The sequence below is a fragment of the Ixodes scapularis genome, unplaced genomic scaffold (assembly GCF_016920785.2).
Source record: "Ixodes scapularis isolate PalLabHiFi unplaced genomic scaffold, ASM1692078v2 PGA_scaffold2__306_contigs__length_199485367, whole genome shotgun sequence".
Classification (NCBI taxonomy): Eukaryota; Metazoa; Arthropoda; class Arachnida; order Ixodida; family Ixodidae; genus Ixodes; species Ixodes scapularis.
Window position 1 is genome coordinate 173,242,110 of NW_024609857.1, and position 24,395 is coordinate 173,266,504.

General features: G+C 46.4%; 1 protein-coding gene across 1 annotated transcript; it reads right to left on the reverse strand.

Moving 5' to 3' along the window:
• Positions 1 to 146: 146 nt before the first annotated feature.
• Positions 147 to 24,250, reverse strand: LOC121836662. The gene is made up of 3 exons (XM_042291621.1): positions 24,157 to 24,250; positions 11,210 to 11,463; positions 147 to 272 (listed from the first exon to the last, which is right to left on the reverse strand). The coding sequence occupies exons 1-3, from the start codon at positions 24,239 to 24,241 to the stop codon at positions 147 to 149; spliced, it is 465 nt and encodes a 154-aa protein (XP_042147555.1). The 5' UTR covers positions 24,242 to 24,250.
• Positions 24,251 to 24,395: the final 145 nt, after the last annotated feature.

Here is a 24,395-nt window from a genome sequence, read left to right on the forward strand (position 1 = left end):
CGGAGCAATATAGTGACTCCACCAGCCCACCTTGCCCAAGTGGGGCCCATATAGCCCCATTTAGTGTGCTACCTGGGCGGCCATTGATAATACTGGCATGAGAAAACAGGCAAGTATGTCTGTGAAAAGATGCAAGATAAAAAAACTTACCCGTTGAGCGAACTTAGAAATTCAGTGTATATTTGTTTGTTGGTCATCGTATACGGCAGGTACACGGAAAAAAAATTCGTCATCTCCTGATAGCCAGCGTCCACGAGACTCGAGTCAAGTGCCTGAAATGAAAGACCCATGGCACGTAAAGCTTTTACAGTTTCAAGAAACCAGCAGTTTCTGTACGAATGATGACCACAATCTTTACGAGTATAATTTAAATGTAAAGATTCGGCTGGATCCATTATACGTTACGTTGTGTTAAGACATTTGTTATCAAAGCATCCGGTCCATCTATGAGCTTGATTTATTGACTCGCGCGCAGCGAAGCCAAGTAGGCACGGCACGTCCTTTTGGAACATGCTGAAATTCCGGTTTTTGAGTCATGGCCTGCGATTGAAGTCGATTTAAAAAAAAAAAAAGATATCGTGAAAAGATGAACAGTTTGGCACCAGACGTTGTATAATTATAAAACGCCATGATGAGTATGCTGGGTCATGCATATGTAATAAGGTGTAATATTATGTCAGTACTGTTTGGGTTGCCTGGTCGTCTCTAATGCTTTTAAATAGTAAATGAATACAGTTTATAAAAACAAAAAGGAGTCAATTCGACAGGGCGCCCGTAGCCGCATGGTTATCGTCCTTGACTCCTACGCAGTGGGCCGCGGTTCGATGCCTAGGGGTCGCACAGATATTTCTGTTACACCTGTAAATGTCTCGTTCTGGTGAATTCGAGCATTCTGTTGCTTATTCGAGGTCCGAATGTTCTACCCGCCAACCTTCTACACCGATTGTTTTAGAAGTCGACGTGTGTACATAAGAAACTCCATGTGGCGAACTGGAGTCAGTCTCGCCTCAGCGCTCGATCCTGCTGTTTCGCCGACATCGCCGCACGCGACGCTAACCTTCATCTATTTTGCTTGGAACACCAGTTCGCCTTATTCATTACACGTTAATTTTTCTAGAGATTCACCACCTTATCTTTCGTAGTTCGTGTCAATTTTGGAGGAGGCGCGGCGTCGAACCCATGCAACCTACCCCTCCGAGGGCTCGCAGCGCTAGTTCGCACCCCAGGAAAAAGGACGTTTCGTGGAGGAAGCCGACGCACACGTGAGCCATCGTACGAGAAGCCAGTCACCCAAATTGGGTCTCTTGCCCGAGATCTGTTAAAAGATCCCGATGATGACCACCCCGTTCGTTGCCGTTTTGCCCGTCGCTCCGCGGACACCTACTACCTTTCTCGGCGAGATCTACGAGGACTTCGAAGACAGGATAAAAATGTACGTTCATGTGGCTCGCCACAATGGGCAGAGTGACAAGCAGCGCTTCCAGAGCCTCTATTCTTTTTTAGAGGAAACTTCAAGGCACATCTTGGAAAAACACGAAGCTTCCTTGGCTGGGGAACCTCATCAAGAACGAGCCGACGCGTATGCTCGCCATTCAACACCAACGAGAGAGGGCCGGATACCATCTGCAATCGAGAAGCCAGGGCCGCAATGAGAGCGTCACGAGCTTGGTGAAAGACGTCCTGCGCCTGAGTTCTCACACAGGCCCTTAGGCCATCGAGGAAAAGAAGTGGCGTAATCAGATGAGGGGTCGTGAAGGACGACATCTTCGGTGGACTTGTACGCAACCCAACGACAACCGTTCAAGGATTCTGCACCGACGAACGAACATGGAGCTTGCCATTCTTGAAAAGGCAAACTAATACCAGTGGCACCCAGGCCTTTATGCCCCATCGCCATCGGGATTGGACCACGGCTTCAGCCTGTTTGAGATTCGAAAGGTCATTCTCGACGTTGCACGAGAAGAGCTATAGACGCTGCTGGCCACTGGTGGACGCCCGGCCTCGCTCTCCATCGCCGAGGTGGTTAGGAAATAATTGCGGCGAGCCTCCGAACCAAAGGCTCCAGATAGCGTGGCAGCCACTGAGGAGCCAATGTTCTTGTTCGCTGCAATGGCCCGACGGCCGCCCACATTTCTCAACGTCAGTCTCCAGCCTAGCCGCATGCCCGACGCCATGACGACCGAGTCCCGTACGCCCACCAGGAGCCCCGTGCGCCCTATAAGACCGACGTGTGACGAAGGCCGACCGACGTCCTATCTGCTACCGCGGGGAAAGGCCGGCCACGTTTACTGATGGCGCAGCTTCATCCAGATGGGCCTGCGAGGGTTTGCGCCAAACGACCCTCGGCCCCGCCTTGGTGAGTGGCCGGGAGACATCGAGGAGTACATGCGCGAGTCGCCGTCCCCGATGCCGGTTCCACTACAAGGGTCTCGTACACCATCCCCGCGACCTTCACAGTTAACACCTCACTGGTCCCGCCGACAAAGACTGCCCCGCGCGCTACGTCGTGAAAACTAAACGTGGCGATCCCAAGATGTGGGGCCGACGTTCACCGACGAAGTAAGCATCCGCCCCAATCATTGGAGCCCTTTCACTCTAACGACAATACGCAACTAAAGACCGCTTCTGCGAAGGTACCGAACAACTTCAACATGGTTATCGACCAACACGACGCAACGGCACTCAACGAGACCGGAGCTGACTACTCGCATGTAAGTGGGAAGCTCTCTTGCCGCCTTTGGAAAGTTAAGGCACAGTGGGATGGCCAGCAGATACGAAGCGCTGGAGGGCACCTCATCACAGCCGTCGGAGAAGCCCCGCTCGCGTCGAGATTCATGGCGAAACCTGTCCGGTGAAGTTCGTCGTTCTTCAGTAGTGTGCGAGGGACGTTATCCTTGGAATTAACGTCTTGTGTGAGTAGAATGCTGTAAATTTTTTGATGGCGAACAGGTTGACGCTAGAGAAACCTGCCCCACCACCGAAAGGATCTAAACGACGTCATCCGCGGTCCGTGTTCTTGCCCACCATGTAAACCTGCCGCAGCGGTCAAGTGTTTTTGTACCTGTAGGGACCAATGAAGCTTCCTGCGACGAAGGTCTGCTTGAGGGCAGCGTCTAGTTCTTTCTAATAAGAGGTCTCAGAGTCGCAAGGGCTGTAACAGAGCTTCGAGACGTGCGTGCCACAATCCTCGTTATAAACTTCCGACGAGGGGCACAACACCTTATTAAAGGTACCGCTGTGGGCCACATCGAGGAACTTCAGGATGGGCCGCCATCTCCGCACTCTCGGAAGAATTTTCTTCATCGCAGCCGCAGAGAACACCATCCTCGGAACAAGACATCAATCCGAAGTTTCATGCTACAGAATGACGACGCCTGCTTGACCTGCTCTGTAAGTTCTCTGAGTGCATTGCCACTTCTTCAAATGTGCAACAAACGACTGTAGCGAATAACCGCATTGTTACCGACGACGACGCGATCCCAGTGCACCAGTCGCCGTACTGAGTCTCCTAAATGAAAGCGAGGTAATCAAAAAGACAGTACAAGAACGACCTAGTGACTACACCATCCAGCCTTCAAGCAGTCCATGGGCGTCGCCAGGCGTCCTGGTAAGGAAGAAGGATGGGCCTCTAAGGTGATTCATAGTATATCGTCAACTAAACTCCCTGACAGAAGAGGACGTCTACCCGCTGCCCCGAGTTGAAGACACCCTCCACCGGCTTAGCCATGCTCGAAATGTTTCTTCAATTGCCCTGAAGAGTGGTTTTTGGAAGATCTAAATAGACGAGCGAGACCATGATAAGACGACCCTTATCATGTCCGATGTGTTGTACGAGCTTAAAGTGATGCCTTTTAATCTCTGTACGGCATCCGCAACCTTTCAGCATCTCATGAACATTGCTAGCAAGTCTAATGGCAGAGCTGCCTTGTCTACTTAGACGAAGTCGTTGTGTTTTCACGACATTTAAACGAGCACCCGAGACGCCTTCCAACTGCACTACAAACGATTTAGACCGGTGGACGCACCCTCAAGCTGACGAATCCCTGTTTCGCCTTTGACAAACTAAAGTTTTCAGGCCACGTCCTGAACAACGAACGTATTCGCGCTGACCCCGAGAAGGCGCGCGCCGTAGCCGCATTTTCACCGCCGTCGGACAAGAAAGCCTTTACAAGATTCCTGGGTTTCTGTGTCTCCTTTAGGTCCTTAGTTCAAGATTCCGCCAAGCTTTCTGCGCCACTGACGCATTTCAGAAAGGGCGCTGTGAAAATCCAATCGCGTGAAAAACTACAAAAAAAAAATCTACGAGCTCAAGTGGAGACTCCAGACGCCACCGATCCTCGGCCATTTCTATCAGTTCGCAGAAACGTAAATCCACACCGACGCAAATAATACGGGACTTGGCGCGGTACTGGTTCAACGGCAGGAGGGTACAGAGCGAGGGATCGCTTACGCAAGTAGTGCGCTGTATAAGGAGGAGGGTAAATACTCAACGACAAAAACCAAACAAAAAAACAATGCCTTGCGGTCGCCTGTATGGTAGTCCATTCCGCGTGGTCCCCGATCACCACTCGCTGTGCTGGCTCGAAAACCTGAAGGAGCCATCTGACCGCCTCGTTCGTCGAAGTCTCCGACTGGAGGAATCCGACATGACAATTGCTCACAAATCCGGTCGCTAACACAGTGACACCGACTTTCTGTCAAAAGCCCGCGTCGAGTCGCCACCTGCCAGAACCGACGACAAGGAGGACGAAGGTTCTATCGGTGCAGTCGAAATAGCCAACGTGGCGCAACTTCAACGTCACGACTGTGAACTCCATGCTGTTATTGGGTACCTTAAAGGTCAAGAAAGTGCCGTCCCCCAAATTTTCTCTCAAGACTTGTCAAGGTTCGGCATTCAATGGGGTGTTATTTTCAAAACTAGTTTCGGGACCAGCCACCCAGCATGGCAAATGGTAATACCTACCAGTCTGCAGGAAAATTCTTCGAAGCCTTCCATGACAACTTGACGGCTGGGCACCTTTGATACAGAAGAACGCTCACCAGGATTTGGGAAAAGTACCACTGGCCGATGCTCCCAAGTACCAATCACCTCTACACTCAATCATGCCATGGATGACGAAAATAATCCCTGGAGAAGGGGAACAAGAGGAACAAAGAACAAACACAAATCTCCAAACACAGCTAGGTGACCCGTGAGCGACCGAAAAAATCCGCCGGGTCCGGGTATCGAACCCGGGACTTTTCCATTACAGGTGGAGCGCTCTACCAACTAAGCTAATCAGTGGTTAGATGTCAGTAGAGCAAACGGTCGCTCACCGGTCACCTAGCTGTGTTTGGAGATTTGTGTTTGTCCTTTGTCCCTCTTGTTCCCCTTCTCCAGAGATTATTTTCGTCATTCTCGTCCAGCTCGCTTGCACCTTTGCATTTAATTGCATTATAATTATAACCTTAAATTGCAAGCTTCAGCCATGTTTGTGTTAGTCTGGTGGCGGCTGATAAGACCCGTTTGCTCTACTGACGTCTAACCCCTGGTTATCTCAGTTGGTAGAGCTCTCCACCTGTAATGGAGAGGTCCCGGGTTCGATAACCGGACCAGGCAGATTTTTCCGGTCGCTCACCGGTCACAGCTGTTTTTGGAGATTTGTGTTTGTCCTATGTCCCTCTTGTTCCCCTTCTCCAGGAATTATTTTCGTAATTCTTGTCCAGCTCGCTTGAACCTTTGCATTTAATTGAATTATAATCATGCCATGAATGTCAGCGACTCAAGAAAGCACTGAAGAAGCCGTCAGGATGCGATTGCTCCCGTCCACGGCGTTCAAGCCGATAGGAAAGGGTTCAGTTCTCCCTTTTCCGCCGTCAACGTCCGGAAACCGCTGGGTAATTGTCGAAACAGATTATCTCAGGCGGTACGCCGAAACAAAAGCCCTTCCTTTAGGGGGCTGCTCTAGAAGTCGCAAAGTGTTTCATCGAGTCCATCGTCCTCTGGCACGGCGCTCCCGAATCTCTGATTACAGATCGCGGGTGATCCTTCGTGGCACCAGCTGATGCAAGACATCCTCCGTCTCAACCACACCAACCACCGGCCAAGAACAGCGTATCATCCTCAGACTAATGGACTGACTGAACGCCTGAAAACACCATCGCGGACATGGTGTCGATGCATGTCGACGTGGAACACAAGACATGGGACGAGTTCCTGCAGTATGTCACGTTGGCCTTCAGCGCAACGGTTCAAAATTCCACTAGTGTTACACCATTCCAGCTGGCGCATGGTCGCAAGGTGACCACGCTGCTTGACACCATGCTACCTCATCAGCCAGCTGGCGACGGAAGTGACGCGGGCCGGGGCGTTCCGCAACCAGCAGAAGAAATCCGGCAGCTCGGCCCAGTCCGGGTCAAAGAACAGCAACGTGTGACAACGCTGGCCACCACAGCCTTTGTCACTGGACGTTCACTTCCAGCCTGGACACCGGGTGTGGGTGCGGACAACTATACTACGTCACGGCCCCAGCGAGAAGCTTATAAGGTGTTACTTTGAACCATAAAAAGGTCCTTCGACGCCTAGTGATATCTCGACTACGAAGTGGTGCCCGACGAAAAGCAGGTATCATCGCGGCGCCGTCGGCGACCCGTGGTGGTTCACGTCGTTCGACTGAAGTGATTCTATCCTCTATAGGATTGTGGACTTCATGAGCTGTAAATGACTGTTATGTTAACCGTTCTTTTTATTTGCTTTATTTGTTTTGTGTTGCATTGAGGTGATGCACGTTTTAAAGATGGAGTAATGCCGCGCGCACAGCCAGCCTAAAGCCGCTTGATACTTCTTTTACAAGTAACGAGAACCAATATAACTGACAAAGCACATTCCACTGGAACAAAAATGGCGGCATTCAGTTCAAACCTATGCTGGGTGCCACCATTCGCTTCCTAAAACCTGCACCGTCACGCATCCGGCGCTTCAAAGAATGTCGCCACTTGTAGGAAGCCTCTATCTAGGCACCTTAAGCCAGTCAAGTAGGCAGCGCGCCCGTGGCCGAATGGTTTTTGGTGCTTGGCTCCCACGTAAAGGTCCGAGTTTCGATGCCTGGGAGCAGACGCATTTTTTGTCTCGAGTTTTCGTGTATTTGAGAATTCTGTTGCTTATTCGAGGTCCTAATTGTCTACGTGCCCAACCTTCTACGCTGACTGTTTCAGAAGCGCACACGTGGGCATAAGTAGCTCGGCGTGTCAAACCGGAGTTCGTCTCGCCCCATCGTCGATGCTGCTGTTTCGCGGACATCGACGCCTGCGACACTAACCTTTTTATATTTTGTTTTGGGCGCAAGTTTGCCACATTTTGTTTAGTTTCTTCAGTTATTCGGGGCCTCATCATTTGTCATTCGTGACAATATCCCCAAAACACTGGAGAGTGCCAAGTTTTGTTCGCACTCTCGGTTTTACAATGGTAAGGAGTTTTAGTTAAGCTGCGAATGTTAGTATGTTAAGACACTATCAAATATACAGTGTGTTCTTAGAAGCGGTGGCAAAATCGCTTTTGAAAGACTACTCTCGCAAAGAAAATATTTGATGACGTAGTGGTCTTTGTCAAAAAGGGGCCCATCAACGAACATTATTAGTGTTCACCATAAATCAGTGATTAATTGCGGTTTATTGAATAAAGTTGTAAATAACTCTAAAGGTATGCTATCAATAGGGAATTCCATGCATATCAGCTTAAACTAATAAATCCACCCACATTATAATGGCATCGGACACTTGGAGCATTTTATGGCGCTCCTAAGAATTGCCCATTTTGACGCGTTTTAATGTTTCGGTTTCTTACAGGGGCACACCTCAACGTCCACCACACAACCCCTGTGGCCAAAATCCGTAACGTGCGTGCGCCTCCACGCATCGCACGTAAAGGTCAGTCTTCAGCAGGGTGTAAGATAGACAGGTGGGGAAACGAGAGCCAAATGAGCGACCGGATTGTGTCCCCTTCGGTTTTCTCTTTTTCTGTGGCGCCATCTATGTGGAGCACCGCTAACTCTCATTCCGGGTAGGCGACCGGTGGCGACCGGCTAAGCTGACGGAGATAATTTCTCGTGGATTTTCAATAAAGGAATGTCGTCCTCTTGGTTTATTTTGCGCACTCTCCCATAAATTTCCATGCAAATTCGATTCCAATTTTTTTCCTCTCGCCGCAGCGCCATCTGTCGCAAGTCGGAGGTACCCGCAAGCAGACGAGTACACAATCCGGTCACGGCGCTGCGGTAGGCTTCTATGCGCCGTTTCCCCACCTGTCTATCTTACACCCTGGTCTTCAGAGTGCCACCGACGTCACAAAGGTAAATCTCATTCGGCAGTCCAGAGGCCTCTTCTACGTGCGATGGAAACGGCGCGTCCGTTCGCCTTTTTTGCAACGGAGACAGGGATTGCCGTAAACAAAAATGTGCTCTGATAAAAAAAAAGGCTGACTCTTAGTAATGCGCTTAAATTGAGATTTTTTTTCGAAGCGCATTAAAATGCTGCCCATACCTTATATAATTCTAAGGCGGGTGCATCCCGCATAAAAATTGTACGACATTTCCCGACAACTTTCTAACTTAAACAATGCCTTTAAAATAATAATGACAAGCTTGATTAGAAAAAAGTAAATAATGCCCCAAATATACTAAACGCCAATAATTTTCTTCTTAAGCCCTTTGGCACAGATCACTACAGCATCAGCGTAATACAGTGAGACTCCATTAAACAAGGGCAAAATAAAAACAAAAACAAAATAATAAAATGCAAACTAAACATGGGAACTTAATGTTGGCGTTCAGAGAAATAGTTAGCTTTCGCTTATTTAAAGCATTGTCACTCTGATAAAGACGGAAAGGAGAAAGAACCAGACAACAAATGTGCTGCCTTCGATAGTTTAATCCTTAAAAATACTCGGGGACATATCCTCTGGGCTATTTCGCCAGTCAAGCAATTCCGTACCCCGGTGGTGCCCGCTCAAACTGTGTCTTTTATCCGCAAGATCTTTGTATTACAGCGTCCATGTTTTGAAAGATTCAGCATTATCTCGCCCAAGAATCAGCATTGATCAGCCTAGAGTAATTCCATGGCATTTTCTGATTTCCGCGCTGTTGCATTGTTAATATTATTTATGCCTTTTTTTAAGATATATTTGCATCGTGTAGAGGTTAATGGGTGCTGTGTTTTACTGCTGCGTCGACGGTTTTCTTAAAAACCAAAACTGCCTGCTTGAGGGGACAGCTACACTGGTACTTGGCTGGCATGAAATGTCACGCTTGTTCTATGAAATATTTGGCGCGTTATGATGCTTAACGTTGCTTAAAAAGGAGGGAAAGTTGCTCTAAATTTACTCATTTGCTTTATAGACAGAAAGTACCGGTAGTAACCAGGGTAAACCCGAGAAAAAGGAAAAATAGGAAAAAATACAATGTAACACCAAACAATTTATCTGTCGTCTTTTTTCCCCCTCTGTTTTGGGTTTGTTATGGACGTCATTCGCAGGTTCGCCTGTGTTTTCTTTTTTTTAACCGCGGCATGCATATATGTGCATTTATATATTTTATATGCGAAGAGGTAGTTCCACCACGCTGTATTAAAAACGAGCTTTTATTGTTGACACCGCCCGAGCAGCGTCGTTGTTCTGTCCATAACCCCTACTTGCATAGTAGAGCGTCCCCCTTGCCTGGTTAAAAAAAAGGAACAGAGGTCTGGATAATAATAAAATATGTTTTCAGCACCACCCATATGTCAATTAACTATAATTCTATTAGTTCTATTAACTATAATGAACTTGCAGTTCTATTAACTATAATAGAACTGCAAGCATCAGTACAATGAAATCTAACCTTGATCTGCCATCCCTAACATCCCGCCGCAAAATCTCTCGTCTTTGTCTCTTTCACAAACTGTTTCTTCATCCCTCCTTGCGCGCCGAACATATTTTACCCCCCCAATACATCTCATCTAGATTAGATCATGTTCATAAAGTCGGGATTCCATCGTGTAGAACTAATGCTTTTTTTCAGTCATTCTTTCCTCGCACATCAGTGGAGTGGAATGGCCTTCCCGCCCCGACAGCAACAATCAAAGATCCCCAGCAGTTCAAGAACGCCATAGCTAACATTGTATAAATAAGAGTCAATTTACTGTACTAATAACCACTGCATTTTTTAACTTTATACTTATACATTGTACCCACTCCCCTCTCTAATGCCTTTGGCCCTGAGGGTATCTGAAATAAATAAATAAATAAATAAATGTCGCACAATGTGACTTCAAAAAGTGTATTAAAAAAAATTCAGCCTTTCCGCTCTGGTGAAGAAGGAAGACCAGCGGAGCTGTACCTTCTGTTTTCGACGGTGGCTTTCCAGGCGAGCGATCTGCTCGTCTTTCGCGAGAAAATCTGAAGCGTTCGACGCAGTGGAACTTTAGGCGATAGCAGCCTCGCGGCGGTTATGAAACCATTCGCGCTGCTGCGCACTTCGCCGCTCATTCCGTTCTCGCTCTTCTTCCCCCGAAGAAATTTTGCCGCGATCTATGAGCGACGACGGCAACCGGACAACCGGCAAACACTACACTCTTGACAGCTACCGCCATCTGGGAGCGACGGCGGCAACCAGAGTTTTGTGTCGACATTTCTTTGCGGGGGACATGATCCTGGGGAAACTAGCCCTTAACAGGCCTAGTTCAGGTCCTTAACAGGGGGAGTAGAATATATGTGGTTCTCCTTTGTTTACCTTGTGTTTGGGAGAGTGCGCGACGACTCTTGGTTAACTTGCAATGAATTGCGATAAATTACCAAGCTGTTTATGTTCGAGTGCAACGGCGCCGATCGCGCATTCACAGACGGCGTACCATCGCGGAGCGTAGCGTTTCCGGCCAGAAAGAAATAATGTCAGGTTCAAGCTTTTTTTTTTTTTTTTGTCGAAAATCTGTTAGAGCCTTTTTTATTGCTGATCTGCGAAATCATTCCCGCAAGACATTAAACTGAAGCCTAAATAAGATTTTATAGTTTCAGTTCAATGTTTTTGTGTCTAACGTTCCTTATATTATTATTCAATCCGCTTGTTAAGCTTTCTTGTTTTATAGTCATAGACATACTTAAGTATACTTTCGTATATTATAAATTATAAATCTTAGACTGAGCATTACGAGGCGTAGGGTATAATTGTATATAGATATATAGATATAGATATATACATACCTGATACAAGGCAAGGAGGTTTGGAGCACAGTTTCTTATTGTAGTGGGTGAGCCGTATTGAAAGTGCAAGATCCCAAAACCTCGAACATTCATATCTGTATACAGCAGTCGGGCAGTGTTTTTGAAGGTCTGCTGATTCACGATTTGTCTCCTAGTATACAGTGTAACATTGGGCGATCGTGAGGAGCCTTGTGGGAGAGTGAACATCAACTTGCTGTTTCCTGTCTGGCCTTTTAGAAACTCGTAGTCGATCTCTGTGCACACAAACACCAACGAAGTTGCAAAGAGAAGGACGTAAAATACTTTAGTCTCACGCCAATTGCACAGGAGCGCGTTTGAACGCCACCACAGAATATCACACCAATTTCTGAGGAATATGATCACGTCACCGTTTTAATAAATATTTACATGTCTCTATATAACACAAACAAAATCAGACAAGCAACATGATTGCAATTAAAGATGATTTACTAGTTCTCAGAGAACTTACGTAACCAGTACAAATGAGTAAAAATAAATATCGTTGAATATTTTCCGTACCGCAAAACGCATACCCAACATTAACCACGATTTCGAAGCCGTAGCCTCCTAGAGAGGGGAAAACGTGCGCCTCATGCGTTGTAACAATAAACCATCAGGTAGCGGAAAAATAGGGATAAGGAGCGGTGTGCGAAAGGGCACTATTTAGGGAGCGCTCATACATATGCCATTCCGGACGGTACGGAGAACCCTGAAAATGCCGCTGATAGCGGCCGTAATATTTGCCTGGAAGTACAACATTGCTCCCTGAAAGGCTTTAAAATTGTAAGACGCCATTTCTATTCTGAGTTGCAGCGCATCTACCGTGTAGTAGCGCTTGTTTGCACTTTAATTGGCGATCATTTCATGACAACCGTAAACCACGTTTTTTTTAAAGTTTTTTTTAGGGTTTGGCAAGTCTGCTTTGTCTGGACGCCGAAGCAAAGCCATCGTGGAAAACACGCATTCGATAATAGCTCTCCACCGATGTTTCTTTTAAAGCGTTGCTATTCTATTTGGATGGATGTTTAGAATACTCATAGCAGGAATTTTATTTCATGCCAAGTTTTGCTACTCCAGTCGGGAGATCTTGGACGACGGCGCAGGAAATGGAAGGGGCAAGCGAGCGAGTCAGCTCACTTGCATGGGCTAGCTGTGGCCAGCATCTGGCCTCGGCTGTAATAGACTAAACCTGGGACACCCAGTGAATTCGGTCAGCTGCCAGCCTGGAGCTCCACTGTATATCCTGGGCTCCGAAATTCCACGGAACTACCGGGAAAGTATTTTTCTTGGCGTCAGCCCACCAGGATAGACAGGCGGCCATCAACTTTTAAGGATTTCTGGTGGTTCACTGTATTCACTGGTCCCAAGATTCCACGGAACTGCCAGGGAATGGTTTCGGGCCTACTTAATTAGATCTTGATATTGAGAAGGTTCAATAACAACACATGAACTATGTAATATGTATAAGAACCATATAGGAACCATCTAAGAACTCTATAAGGACCATAGAAGATTTATAAGAGCAAATAAGAACCATATAAGAAACTTGCGAGAAGTTTCTTATAAGTTTCTTATATTGCTCTCATATGTTATTATATACTTTGTATCATTTATCTGTGTTTACTGGCCACAGGCAGTTTCTCATACAAAATGATTTTTGACTAGGGCCGGGGGGCCCCCAAGAGTCCAAACGTACCCCGGGCTCAGCTCAACCACCAGGATCCCTTATCCCCGGACGCGGACTGAGCCACGCTCAGCGAGGCGTGGGTGGGCGAACCAACATGGCTCGGGGTTCGCAGGGACGTCACTCACCAAGCGTGCGAGTATGGTGGCCCGCGTGGCTGGGGTCCGTGGTGACGCTACTCACTAAGCACCTACCACCTAAGTTGCAGGCGTCCCCTGCGAAGCCCGGGGTCCGTGGTGACGTCACTCTCCAAACACCTGCTTTCACTGGTACCCCCTTCCGAGGGGCCACGCGAGGCGCGCGCCTCACGCAGTGGCGCATGTGACGCCGCTGACGAACTAAGCACCGTCAGTGTGATTTAGCTTGGCTGAAAAGGTCGTGCAACCGTGTGGCAAATCCTCATGGCGAAGTACGTGCATGTTTTTTACTTCAGAAAACGAGGAAACACGCGGATATGTATGAACTCTGTAAATGTCACCTACCAGGCGACGTTCTCTGCCTATGACCGAGAATCGTAGATGAACGGACAGAAGTCAATATATATATTCAGGTCTAAATACCTAATTCCATGAAGCGAAGTTTAGCATCAAAATTCAAGCCTGCAAACTTTGTTACAACGTACTGCCTAGTATTCGTCCTCACCAAACTTCATGCGACGAACACCGCCGGGGCAGGGACATGCGGCCGAGAGGATAGTTTTGCGAGCGACTTAATTATCCATATAACTACACAAATGAAAACTAAGACAAGTGTCGCGGAGAACAAGCGCACATGATTATCAGCCATTGTTGTGGTGACAAGCAAAGTTCCAATGGTTCTAACTTGTTCCAACTTGAAAGACAGTCGGAAATCAGAGACAGTTCCATACATAACTTCCACGGGTGTCAGACCAATGGACATGTAGTTGCTTCGTTTTTGAGTGCGCAGTTTTTTTAACATTTATTTTGCACCACCGGATATGTTTTTCTATACAAGAACAAGGAATCACCACCAACACGGTGTTATTACGTGAAGGCGCAAGTTATATATCTGAGGAACACAAATAAAACATTAATTTATTTTCACAGAATCGTGTATTTATTTTTACACCTTAAAATTGTCTCCTGCAATGTACTACACTCACTTGTCGAGTACACTTGTCGAGACGTTTCTTCCAATGCTCAAAATGCTTTATGAGAACAGGGTAGGGCAAAATTTTGAAAAATATTGAATTTTCGTTTTTTAGGAATTTGGATTTCCCAGTCTTTCCCGAACAATGCTGACTGTGTAATTTGCGCGTGCGCGATTTAGTTACACGAAAAATGACCTTTTCCAAAACCTAGGTGGTGACCGACCACGCCCCCTTTCATCTATGCCTGATCTGTATCTCTTCTATGTTGTAAAAGAAAAACAGTAAAAAAAACGCAGGTTTTCTCTAGGTTTAGCGGAATGTTTATTGCTCGTCCAGCAACAGCAAAAACCTGTCTAGCCTTTAGTTTTTTAGCCCCATAAATCCTCAGACACTGCCGGTATCGGTCGCGACGCGCGTACTTTTGCTTCTGCTTCGGCATGCTTGCACGGGCAAGGTAATTTATTGTTTACATAAACACTAGATTTGGAATTTTATTCAAATGACGAAGACGAGGAAGGTATCTCAAAAGCGTCGCTTCCAGGGTATTCGGCATAGGTCAATGTCTCATGCCGCCGAGTCCCCGCAACGCATTCTGATGCCTGACGCAGCGGCTACCACGTGTGCGTCTTCTTCGAAGCTGTCGCACACGGCAGCACGCTTTGAAGAGCTGAAGGCAAGTGTTAGTGACTGCAGCTATGAACTGATTGACATCGACCTCCTGTGCTATAGCGTCGCCGAAAGCTGGCTGTGTAAAGTGTGCGGTGGGGACTTGCGGTTGGTTGAAAAAGCAGCACTAAGAGCTGGCGTCGCCTGCACCTACTTTCTGAACTGTGAAAAGTGCTGTTGAACCCACCAATTAGAGAGACGTCAGAACGGACAACATCGGGCCTCTACTTCGTGTTTCACCAGGATGATTCACGGTGCAGTGGTTGCGGGACATTGACCGGCAACGACTTTACTTTGCAGACAGGGCTACACAGCTCGTCACAAAAGAGGCCCACAAAGCAAGACAGCAAACAAAGAAACTAAATATTGACTATGGAGGTGACAACCTGTCTGGTAGCTACCGAACTGACACATCAGCAGGCATATCTAGAGTGCAAGTATATTATAAAACGCCTTTTTTCACTTCAAAGTCAATTATCTGAAAACGTAAGTTTTTGGCGACGTTTGACCCTTTTTCTCTGAAACCATAAACACTAGAAGTATTATTTTTTTCTACTAACAAGACAACACAAGGGGGAGTTTACTGAACTAGAATTATGGAAATTAATCAAGGCAATTTTGTTTGACAAGCTGTTTATTGTCTATTATGGCATTAAAATTAGGAGGGTCTAGTAAAAACAAAAACAAAAAAAATAACTAAAATATATATAACAATAATTCTAGTTCAGTAAAGAGAACTCAGAAAGCTAAATACAATGATACCAACATGAATCCTCTAACCCTAGCAGATCCCGAGAAAAAGGGTCACATACATAGGCTGAAACACATGGGTGTAATAGGGCCTACCCTCTTCCCACATTCACTTGTCGAGTACACTTGTCAAGACGTTTCTTCCAATGCTCAAAAAGGCTTTAAAAAGGCACTGACTCATCAAAATCATATTTTTTTTCTTATCCGAAACGATTCAAGAGCATGCCCGGACATTACCCTCAATAATCGAAACTTGGGAATTCAGTACTTTTGAAGTAAAATAACATTTTCCCAATGGCGAGTTTGAAGTTCCCGCGCGATCCGCGCCAGTGTGATGACGTCAAATATTGCAGAGTCCTGCGAGTTGACATTCTTTCACGCTTCCGCTCCAAACCAGCCGTTGCCATCGCGACCCGAAGCGAGGAGGTGAGAAGTTAAGAGAAAGGCGTAGTTTTACCGGAAAAAAAGCCGGCTTGGTTTCCTCCGTGTGCGCCGTGCCGCCTGCCTATCACGGCGAGCAGACGACGCTTGACGCCTGAAAGGCTGCCCCGGCGGACTAATATCCGAAACTACTATTTGACGATTTCCTTTTCCAAGTCTGAGAGGGTTGTCGGACACCTAAAAAATACCACTTCGTCCGATTCCCCGACTCACCGATCACCCTCTGCTATGTGCATCGAGCGCCGGCATGTTTTCCGAGGGAGGATACAAATCCAGGAGGCGACATCACACCGGACTCAGATTTTAAGCATTTCAAAAAGAAGGGCGGTAGTACGTTCGCAATTGCGTTTAAAATGTTCTACGATTGCCATTATTAAATGTTATAGAAATTTCGCCTACAAAGACGCTAAATTTTATGAGTATTGACGTCCCAAGTCAAGAGAAGCGCGGAGATGAGCGGGAGAGAAAACCGCCAAAAATAAAAAAGCGCGCGCGCGCGTGGGAAATATTTTTCGCGGTGCGGTATTTTTATGCGTGTTCATGACTACAATTGGCATCCTTTTAGACAATAAAAAAATACGACCTTTGGGGTGTCAGTGCCCCTTTAAGCTTGCCGATTTCAATGCCTGTCAGTGCTTCTGCAGATTTTGCTTAACCTCTTCCACACATGCAAACGATTTCCCTTTGAGAACGGTTTCCTCCATAGAAACTGGAGAGGTGGTCGCATTTTTGCACGGTTCCGAGACAGCGCTTTTTTTAAAAAATTGTTTAACGTATCGATACGTGCTAAACCTACAATTTTTCCACCACGGGCGGGGTTAGTTCTTTCCCACGGCGGGCCATTGCCCAACACCTCCTAGAAGACAAGGCCGTAGTGCTCTTCTCGTGACGTCGCAAAGGAAGGCCATCGGGGGCGCGCGTCGAAGCGAATGCAACGCGCGTAGATCGACCGTCGTAACGCGTTTTTAGTCACATACGCGTGTCATATTAGCTAAAATAAAAGCTGCACATAGCAACAGGTCTAGAAAACATTTTATTACACCGCTAAATAATCGGTACGAAATGGCACGAGGTATGCGTACAAGACGTCTATCGAAAAATGTGATTGTTTTAAGTCGAAAACATTGAGTCATGCAATTATTGTTGTAGGAATGCATATTTTATACAGAAATACTTTGAAAAAATGGCGAGACACGCAGTGATTTTGAAACAGCAAAACAGAACAGTTAAAAATCAGGTAGACATAGTCAACGCGGACAAGGCAAGACAAGCGTTTCTCGCGATCATGTAAGCGACGTTATCGCGTGCAGTCACTGAATTATTGCATCATACCCCGCGGCCACATGGCAAAATTAATGTAATTTCGATCGAATGACATTATAGGGTCGACAAATCCGCTTGCGGCGCTCGTATAATCACTCAAGACCGCGAGCTGATTAAATCCTATATCACTGAATGAAAATATATTAACGTTTCCCTGTGGCAGCGGTACTAAACTTACTACTTAGTCTACTAATTCACTTCTCCCTATGAGCTCGAGCTGCCTTAGAACAAAACATAACTTATTTTGAATATAATAATACTATCACCTTAATACAGTTAAGATTCTAGTATAAACGCGGAAAAGGCAATAAAATAACTTTAGTATAAATAAACACAGAACCACAAACAACTCACTTTCAATAATCACACAAACTTGATTTTCATCTTCCAGTGAAAACTAGATTAGTGCGCATATTTACAAATGTCGACGCAACTGCATACGAATAATGACAAGGAACAAAATTGCAATTTATCATGCGATTAAAAAAAAACGATTGCAGCATCTTACTTGCGTCCTACATGAACAAGAAAGCCCGTAAATAAGTTGTTTCTCACCTGTCGATCGTATCCATACGTCCCACAATATTCGTGACGAACACATTTGAACACGAACTCCAAGAAGCCTCTCTTTGTCGAGAGAGAGGTCTATCGATTAGTCGACCAGAGCCTTCGTTGGCTAGTTGTCACACGTCACTCAAACCGTAGCAGGACTTGTTTCACGAATGCACGTAAATGCCGTAGTATCAAGCGAACACAAAAAAAAAAAAAACTACCCGAGACTACGGTGATGACAGAAATACGACGGGAAACAAGTCTCAAAAGTACCACACACGAGAGCAGCGGCGACGAAAGGCTTAACGTTGTCGACCCATCTCTTGCTGGTGTGCGCTCCCTGCGACAACGACTGGACTTCTTTCCGGTTTGCTTCCCTTCTGAGATGTCTCAGCGTTCCTTTTCAGACAGTCAGCAGCTCACACACAACGTAAATTTACCAGAATCGGAGCCATGTGGCATCAGCAGCATCGCAGCCGGTCCTTTCGAAAAGTGTGGGGTGCTGCGGAACTGCACGTAGTCCCGCGGTTACGGGAATACTCATAAATATAATTTTGGTATTCTCAACCTCGGTAGCGCGTTATATAATACGTTTATATTATATATATAATAAATTGTACAAGACTGCGCCTTTAAAACGTATATTAATGTCGGATAAACGCGCATGAACGAACACCACCGCGCCGCTTGTCAAGGGACATTGTTTTCACGTCGATAGCGTATTCTCACGTAGTTGCGCAATGGACTTCCTTCCTCCGCCATTGTGACGTAACCTCTCAGCGCGCTCTGGCCTTCTTCTCTAGGAGGTGTTGCATTGCCCCGCGGATCTTCCCTCTCACCCGGGGCATCCAGATACGTCAATCTACTCTGACACTCGAGTCCCCGGAGTGTTGCTGTCCACGGCTGGCGCGCCATTTCGTACACTAGGCCGGGTTTCGAGTCAAAATTAACTGTTGGGCTAGTTTGCTATACATTGTTAAAAATCAAAAGCATAAACACCAAGTTGAAGAATAGGGGACAGGACAGAGTGCTTACGCCAACTGGGTGCTTAATGCATTCCTCGAGGAAGACACAGAAGAAGAAACTGGACATGTGAAGGCAGAGAGAGGAGGAAAATTAATGTCAATTATAGATGCGTTAAAGAAATTAGAATTAAATGTGACTTCACCTTTTTATATTAGCAGAAAAGAAAATAAAAAGAATGTGATAAAAACCAAATTTAGAAGTAGAGATAAAAGCAACCCAGGTCAAAAATAAAGTTAGCGAACACTAATGCGACCCGGGTTAAGAAAAACGGTTGATTAACACATCTCTGTCTCAGACAACGCTATTGATAGTGTGTTTACGCAAGCTTCTCCGTGACACAAGATGGTTTTTGCCTCATAGAGGTCTCTGTATCTGTTTTATGGTAATATTTGAGGGTATTAGTATGTTGGATTATACGTAGGTGTACAGCCGCAGTCCCGGACGTCTATGGCGAGAAGCCCTCATGGTGGTGATTTAAAGGGATACTACAACGAAATTTCGGCGTTCATTTTTTGGTCTATATGTGTTCAAAGGAGCAGCGTCACATCGAACATACCAATATCTTGTTAAAAAAGCCACGAAAAGGAATTTTAATACGAATTAAACGATTAGCAAAGAGCTCCTGGATGATGTCGCTAACGCCTCGCTTGTAATGCCGGTCTAGGAACCTGGACAGCTAGTGACGGAAGTTGTCTTGCCTCCGGCCACGACGATAGAAGAGGGGCAGGAGGAATTCCCCTCCTCCCGAGAATGCCTTTTGTGTGTCGCAGAAGTCGCTATTGTCCCCCTACAAGATTACAGAAGATTAACCTGTCACTCAAAATTCGTACAAAAGCAGCCGCTTCGGTGGCTGGAACGACTAGGCCATCCTCTCGACGTCAGCCTCGCCGTAGCTTTGCTCGTCTTGAGACGACCTACCTCACGATTGCGTTGGATGTCACGTGGTCTCCACTGGGCCTTCTCTGAGCGCTTGCCAGAGCGGGTCGTTTATAGCAAAAAATACAGCCACCAGGCTCAAAATACAAACTTGCGATTGTCATTTACGGACATTGTGGATTATATTCAACCTATTTTTGAACACGACGGGAATATTTCAAATTTTGTTGAAGTATCCCTTTAAGAGAAAGGTGATGCTCTCGGAGTCTCACATTCACAGAGCGGCCAGATATCCAACGTACACTTTCCCTTTTATGAACGGAATTTCATACAGTAAATTTGTGTTGCAGATGACGTACTTATGTGTATGATTGAAGGTGCATTGTTTATTATTCTCAATTAGCAAGTTACAGTTGGAACACATAACATCAACGAAATTATGAGAACAAAATGCGGCCGGCTCTGATACCCTACATTGGTAACATATCTCACAACTTGAAACGGATAGCGTCAAAGTACGAAGTACCGTGGTATTATCAGCACCGAGCAAACTAAAAAAAAAAAAGCACCCTGAGATTAATTCGCTAAATGAAATTAACAGACGATGTACCGTCAATCATACAGATAAGTACATAATACGCAACACCAATAGAGTGTATGAAATTCCGTCCACACGTGGGAAACTATGCGTCGGACAATCTGGCCGCTGTGTGAACTTCGAGAGAATCATATTTCTCTTAAGTCATCAACATCGAGGCTTCTCGCCATACGCCTCTAGGGCTACAACCGCACACCTATATTTCAATGGACTAAAATCCTCAAGCGCTACCATAAAGAGATCCAGAGAACTCTATGAGGGAAAAAACCAGCCTGTCTCAAAAAGAAGCTTGCGCAAGCACACCATCAATAGCATTGCCTTAAAAAGAGATGCGTTGCCTCCACCTTTTTTTTAACCCAGGTCACTTTATTTTTCGCTAACTCCATCTTTGACATGGGTTGCTTTTGTTCATACTTTCAATTTTTTTTTTTTTTAACGTGCTCTCTTTGGCTCTTTTTTACTTTTGCTAGTGTAAAGGGGTGAAGTCAGATTTAATTTTAATTTTTTAGTGCATATATATTCTGTAACATGTATTTTCCTCCTCTTTCCACTTCCACATGTCCAGTTTCCACTTTTATGTCTTCCTCGGGGAATGGATTACACCAGTTGGAAGAAGCGCTCTGTCCTGTCCCCTCTGATTTTTCATGGTGTTCACGTCTCGAGCGCCAACGATTTTTTCGAAAGTCTCGGGTTTGTCCAGTGGTTCGTGACGTTGGCTGGAGAAGCACTGAAGGCATCTGGTGGACGCACGCGCTTGCGTGAATATAGCATCACGGGATTCTCCGCGAAACGGCTTCCCGTGACACCCAAATGTGTCGGGCGCGCCTTTCGTTCATTTGAGTCTCCTGCCCGCACACTGTGGTGAGAGAACGTTTGCTGATGAGGCACGTTTGGACGACTCCCGGCGAAATCGAGGATAGGTTTGTCTTCCCTGAAACATAAACATGCCTGAGTTTTGACTCTCAACCTCTGCGATCTTAATGCCTCCTCAAAAACAGCAACAACCTCTCGTTGGACTGGCCGAGTGTGCGTCGGGGCCTGTACCCAGAGGGATTCGGACGAAACCCTCATGGAACAGGGCAGGCTCTGACTCACAGTCCTAACCTCTGACCGATAGTGTGAGCCTCGAGTTTGAGTGGGCCTGAGCGGCCCAGGAGTCATCTCCCGCAGTTCGCCGCGTTACGTCTGTGGTGCGCCACAGGTCCTTCTCTGCGGCTTAGCCGCCGTTCTCACCGTGCGTAGTAGTGCGCTTCACGGTGAGGCGTCCCCTTTTTTAACTGATTAACTATGCAACCTGTGCGCGGCAGTTAGTTGCAGCCTGTCATTTCTTTTGTGTAACTGTTTTATTATTGTTGAAGTAAAGTTTATTTTTATCAGTTGTATTTATTACAACCTCTCCTCCAAGTCCGTTAACTCTCCGCCATCGGCCACCCCCCAACAAGAAGTCTTTTTCTCCAACCAACATCCGGACCTCATCTTCGACGATCAGACCCCGGTCCCCGACGGTAGACACCCTCGAAGTTTCCCATCGAGGTCTGGGACAAGAAACAACTTCACATCACTACGGAAACAAAACAAAAAATCACGTGAAGCGAATTTCACTTAAAAGGAGGGTGGGGCACGGGGGTCACCTCATATTTAGGTTAACCATTCAGCGCAGCGAGGGAAGAATGACGACAAGAATTCTAGAAAACAAGAGACTGGTTTGTCAAACTCAACAAGCCGTCTGCCCACACGCGCTGAATCTTTGTCAATTCTTGACGAAAAGAGCATAAACCCCTTACCCGGCCCACGCACCCTATCCACTTAATTTCGCTCCTTGTGACATTTTTTCCGTTCAAAAATGTTATGAAACGGAAATGGCTTGAGAATATAAAGGAGGTGACACAAGCAGAAAGAAGCAGTGAAAGGCATTTAAATGGTAGCGTTTCGACGATGTCGAGATATCTTAAAAGGGTATCGACAAGAACATTGCATCAGGCAGAAGGTATTTTAAAGGTGACTAAAATGTAAAAAAAAAAAAAAAAAGGATTTTCTAAAAATAAATTTTTTTTGTTTCGGGCCTTTCTTCGAATATTGCTGGCTCGAGTTTCACGAGTAATATCTAACTCGTAGAGACCAGGGGAGAGCAGCCCGAGGCGCGAAACAACCCCAAGTGCCTGAAATACGTGCGCACTCTTTTGTTCGAAAAAAAAAAACAAAAAAACAGCGCCAACAATGAGGAAAAGTGTATATCCAGTCCGCCACGGCACAGGCGCACTGGATACGCACTCGCTATCTTACCGCCTTTCCAAGGAGGCACGACAGCACCTAAGGTCGGGATGCCGCAATACCACATAGTTGGCCGGAAGCACCAATAGGTGGCCAAACGCTGCGTCTGAGCACGCCCGTAGAAGGTGTCATCTACTCGAGGACAACCTGTGGCCATGCAGTCTTAAGTATGGGAGCGCGTACTTGATAGCCGTCTGGTTATCCTTTTTCGGTATGTGCACAATGTTTTTGGCGAGCCAACGCATCCGCCTTTTGCTTTTAGATGCGGAGAATCTCTTGCTCGGGTCTATGTCCCGAGGCGTCGTAGTCCGCACTCACACTACGCATGCGCAACTCTCCTCCTTCCCTCTCTCCAACAGCTGCGCGTTACTCTCTCCGCTCTCTCACTCTACCAGCTGCGTGCACTTCGCGTGCGTTCGCTTCTACTCACACCGCGCGCGCATGCGCAACTCTCCTCCTCTAGTCTCCTCTCCTTCAAATGTGAATATAAGCAGCGGTAGCGCGCTGCGCGCGTTCAAGGGGAGAAAGTGGCCGAGTGGGGTTACGCGTCTCAGCTGGGAGCGTGGAACGAAAGCTTGCGCTGGGAACCTCCTGGGTTCGAGTCCCCGCCGCCCTCGGCCGTTTCGATCTGGATGAGTTTCGCACCGGCACGCTTTCCTGTGATCACTACTGCGTGATGCACGTCAAAAATCCCAGGTTAGTGGTTGTACTGCTCTGGCTAAATTTCTCATCTACAGCTAAAAAAACGATTACCCGTCAAGGCGCATCTCCATCAAGGCTGTATAAACATAAAAAGCAAACCAATTTCTGCGCGCGTTCAGTTCACCGCTGTTGACTCCACTTCGCTCCGTTCCTCCGATGAAGTGTGATGGAACGATTCTCCGCATCACCCCATGGTTCCCCTCGGGAAGATGGTGTAATTTTTTTTTTGTTTTTCGGCGCAGATGCCGAACGCTTTGACGAGGGTTTTCTTCGGGCCTCTTTAGTTGCAGGCATTGGGCCCCTCAAAGCCGCATCGAATACTCTAAGCACGACTAAAGGGACTAGCTTGATCATGCCGTGACCTGGCGCATAATCTCCGAGTTCAAAGTACCTGCATGCGCAAGAAAACCGAAGAGGGAGATTTATCGCTCACAACAAGGTTGTTTCTTGTAAACGAATTGCAGGTCTTTTTGGTTGTGGACTCGCATTCAGGACGCAAGAAAAGCATGGTTCAACACCGAGAACAGTATGGTCGCAGCGTCCTCACGCAGAAACGTGCGCTTGCTTTCTCCTCTGACAGGACAGACCGAATAAAAAAAGAAGCGCGCGGATCTAGTCCGGCCAGATGGATCCCCCTAAGAAGAGAACTCAGGAGCCAACGGGATTAATTATACAACAAGCTAGATAATAATGCCCCTCCTCTGTTGTGCATATACATAATTACTTTACTGCGTTTTTATAAAATTTAATTATTGCTCCAGCTTATTATGTAGTGGACCTTATTTTTAAAGCATGGTCGTGTATTTGACTTCTTTTTATGTGTGGTTCATTAGGGACGGTTCTTATTAATCATAAAACTTCACCATCATGGTTGCGTTCAACACAAGTTTCTGAAGCTGTTAAAATATGCGCAGAAATCTACTCACTCTTGTATCCGTCTCTGGTGTCATAGTAGATGTCTAAGATAATGTAGTCGCATATGTCTACGGGTGGCAGAACTTGCCCCGCCATCTGGCTGAAGGAAGATCGTTTGGTGACTCCAGGTGACATAAGTAGGCAGAGGAGTGGAGGCTTGACTGAAAACAGTTTCGAACGGTCAACATAGAAAAAAAAAAGTAAGTTCAAAGCAATATTTTCATGTTTTAAAAATGTGCTTCTCACATCG